The sequence below is a fragment of the Brassica oleracea genome, chromosome C8 (genome assembly GCF_000695525.1).
Source record: "Brassica oleracea var. oleracea cultivar TO1000 chromosome C8, BOL, whole genome shotgun sequence".
NCBI lineage: Eukaryota > Viridiplantae > Streptophyta > Magnoliopsida > Brassicales > Brassicaceae > Brassica > Brassica oleracea.
In genome coordinates this window covers 28829439-28833033 of record NC_027755.1, presented here as the reverse complement: position 1 = coordinate 28833033, position 3595 = coordinate 28829439, and the positions used below count along the sequence as shown (strand labels likewise).

The following is a 3595-nucleotide window of genomic DNA, read 5'->3' as shown; positions in this document are numbered from 1 at the left end:
TATATATATTCTCATATATATATATATATATATATATATATATATATATATATATATATATATATATATATATATATCGAATATCTTTCTGTTTTTTCGTTGTTAAGGTTTTGTTTCTGATTTCGAATCAATGAGTAGGTGGAGGATGGAGGCTGGAGAGAAAGAGAGATCGAGCAAGGTGTTTTATATTCCAACTTGTATGAGAATACTGCGTAAGAGAGATGCCTCGGTGTGCGCCTGACAAAGAGTACAACTATTATAACTATATATTTTTAATTATTATTTTGCGTAATGTGTATTTGATTTGATTTTATCACATTTTTCAGATTGGGTTTACAAAATCTGTGAACTTGATGTTCAAGCTTCAGCACCACTAACATAACACACAAAAACATGCCATGCATTTGGGCAGATTCTAAGAACATTATATGCTTTTATAAAAATAGAGCTCCTCTTCTTTTATGTTTTTCACTTTTTATAAAAGGTTTTCAGTTGAAATTGCAAAAGGAAATTACAAACTGTGACTCAAAATAGTACTGCAGTAGATTGTGAAATAAATGACGAGAGCAAAGAAAGAGCTAAACAAGGCTCTCAAATGATCCCTACTTGATAGGTCGGCGGCCATCTCGACCTCTTCGGTCTCGATTAGTTCACTGCATTTCTTGCATCTTTTGACTCAGTTTTATTAACCATCCTCTTTAGTTTTTTTTTCGGGAATATGCATCTACTGACTCTAGTCCTGTGAATACTCCATTATCATCAATAAACTACTACCACCTTCACCTTCAGCTCCAACTACATTCTCATCGACCAAAAATGGAGGTCCCTCTTGAGAAGGCAGAGTTAAAAAAAACTATGTATGGTAGCGTCACGTTTGCTATATTTTTCGATCAACATACTTGCTAGGCTCTAATATTTTGTTAAATGCTATATAGTACATTTAACTTAAGGTCCAATGTAAAGTTGCACAAACACAAAGATTATAAGAACTTCTCTTCTTATTAGATTTAGAAACTCTCTCAAAACTAAACCTTTCAATGTGTTTCTTTTTTTTTGGAACATCTCTCCATGAAAACTCTTTATATAGGAAGAAACTACATCTTTTCCTAAGGGCAAAGCTACTCGTCGAAGTCTATGTCTTGTTGTTGCACGTAGGCTTTTGCGACTAGCCTTGCTTTGTATTTGATCACCGTTCCATCTCCATTCCTCTTGATCTTATAGATACACTTCGAACCTATCGGTTTCACACCTGTCGGCTTCTTGACGAGCTTCCAGGTCTTATTTTGGATGATAGATTCGATCTCTGCCTTCATTGCATCGATCCAAGCTTGTATCACTGCAGCTTCGATGTAACTTTCTGGTTCACCATCGATGGTGAGCAAGAGTCTGCCACTTTTAACTTCAGTGAGTAGGATGTAGTCATCGAACCGCTTTGGTTTTCTGATGTTACGACCATATCTTGATGTTACATGCTGGTATTGGTTTGCATCGTTGTTCTCTGCTACTTCGTGGTGTTGGTGATCTTGATGCTCATCACCATCTCCTTCTTATGTAACATCAATATGAGTAAGCTTGAATGATCCTAGTTCTTCGTCCACGTTTGTTGATAGTGTATACGATGCATTGAGATGTCTAGTTACACCGTTTTCTTCACAAAAACGAATGGAATCAGAAGATGTGAACTCTCCTCCTCTATCGGTGCAAAAAGTCTTGAGTTGTAGCTTCGTTTGATTCTCCACGTACTCCTTGAACTTTTTGAACTGATCGAACGCTTCAGTCTTCTCTCTTAGCAGCATCGTCCACATATATCTTGAGTAATCATCAATTAAGACAAATACATATCTATTGTTTGTTGGTGTTGATGGTGATATCGGACCGCACAAGTCACCATGTACCAACTCCAATGCGTGTGATGCTCGATACTTTGCTTTAGGTGGGAAAGACTTACGAGTTTGCTTCCCAACTAAGCAGGCGTTGCACACATCTTTCTCGTGTATCACCTGAGGTATCCCTACTACCATCTCTTTGTCTACCATATTCTTCATGACTCCAAAGTTCACATGACCTAGCCGTGCATGCCCCATCCATGTAACATCAGTTTCTTGTATTTGAAGACACTTCGGATATTCAACCTCCATTAGCGTCTTGTACAATCGGTTTGGTTGCCTTGCGACTTGTACTAATAGCCTTCCACGGGGATCTTTCAGCATCAGTAAGTCTTCTTTCATATTCAAAGTTCACATGTCCTAGCCGTGCATGCCACGTCCATGTAACATCAGTTTCTTGTATTTGAAGACACTTCGGATATTCAACCTCCATTGGCGTCTTGTACAATCGGTTTGGTTGCCTTGCGACTTGTACTAATAGCCTTCCACGGGGATCTTTCAGCATCAGTAAGTCTTCTTTCATATTAACCTCACAACCCATCTCGGTTGCTTGTCCAAGACTTATGATATTGTGTTTAAGACTTGGGATGTAGTAGATATCTTTGAGTGCTCTTCTCTCCCCTGTTTTTCCGATGAACGTGATCGAACCTTTCCCAACAATCTCGACGTTTGATCCATCACCGAATTTGACTTTGCCTTTGATGCTCTCATCTAGGTTTGAGAAGAACTCTCTCTTGCATGTCATATGGTTACTTGCACCATTGTCAAGGTACCATATACTCGTATTTCCATCGCATTCATCAAACCTCTTAGGAAACACTCTCTCTTCGTTGAGGAATACTACTTCATGCATATATAATGCATCTGCTTCTTGTGTTTCCGTTAGGTTAGCTTCTTCTCTTGGTCGTGTAGGACAATGTGACACGAAGTGCCCCATCTTGTCGCATCGCCAACATCTAACCTTAGAGTAGTCCTTCTTGGTCTTGTCTGAAGCTTCTCCTCCTTTGTTATGACCATCAGAAACATTAGACCTTCCTTGTCCTCTTCCTCTTCCACCATAACCTCTGCCTATGCCTCTTCCTCGCGAGTTTTATGGCTTCCACTACCTTGCATATCATTCTTTCCAAACATGAGCTTCGATTGACCTTCATCTTGGGTTTCTTCTTTGATGTGTTCTTCGAAAGCCTTCAATCTCCCAACAATGTCTTCGAATCCCGTTGAATTTAGATCCAACACTTGTTCTAACGAAGCTACGATGTGAATGAACTTCGTTCTTAGAAGTCCCTTTAGAAACTTCTTTACCATCTTTGATGCTTCCATTATGTCTCCTAACGCAGCTGCTCTCGATGCTAAGCCTGAAAGTTTTCCTGCGTAGTCATCCATCGTGTCTGTGTCTGCCATCTTCAGTTTGTCGAACTCAGACATCAAAGTCTGTAACCTCGCTTCTCTCACGCGATCAACACCTAGGTTTCGGGATTTGATAGCTTCCCAAATCTTCTTCGATGTATCATGTTCTCCTATCTGAAGTATTAGCGCTTCAGGGACTGATTGAAAGATTAGAGCAATCGCCATATTGTTCTTCTTTGCATCATCGCTCCCTGAATCAATCGTATCCCAAACTTCGTATAAAACGAAGCATCACTTTCATTCGCATCGACCATACGGTGTAGTTGGTCGATGTTAGCATCGGACATCGTATGTCCTTCTTC

At 39.6% G+C, this 3595-nt stretch overlaps 1 protein-coding gene across 1 annotated transcript; it reads right to left on the bottom strand.

Moving 5' to 3' along the window:
• Nucleotides 1-1118: 1118 nt before the first annotated feature.
• LOC106309123 lies at nt 1119-3156 on the bottom strand. Its single transcript, XM_013746191.1, has 3 exons — nt 2382-3156; nt 1949-2200; nt 1119-1543 (listed from the first exon to the last, which is right to left on the bottom strand). The coding sequence occupies exons 1-3, from the start codon at nt 2821-2823 to the stop codon at nt 1119-1121; spliced, it is 1119 nt and encodes a 372-aa protein (XP_013601645.1). The 5' UTR covers nt 2824-3156.
• Between the last annotated feature and the right edge of the window lie 439 nt (nt 3157-3595).

Coding starts and splice junctions, on each gene's coding strand:
- LOC106309123 (XM_013746191.1), bottom strand. CDS start 2,823: ATGGGGCACTTCGTGTCACATTGTCCTACACGACCAAGAGAAGAAGCT. Junction 2,201..2,381: donor AGACTTACTGATGCTGAAAG/ATCCCCGTGGAA, acceptor TGATGCTGAAAG/ATCCCCGTGGAAGGCTATTA. Junction 1,544..1,948: donor CTTAGTTGGGAAGCAAACTC/GTAAGTCTTTCC, acceptor TTACATAAGAAG/GAGATGGTGATGAGCATCAA.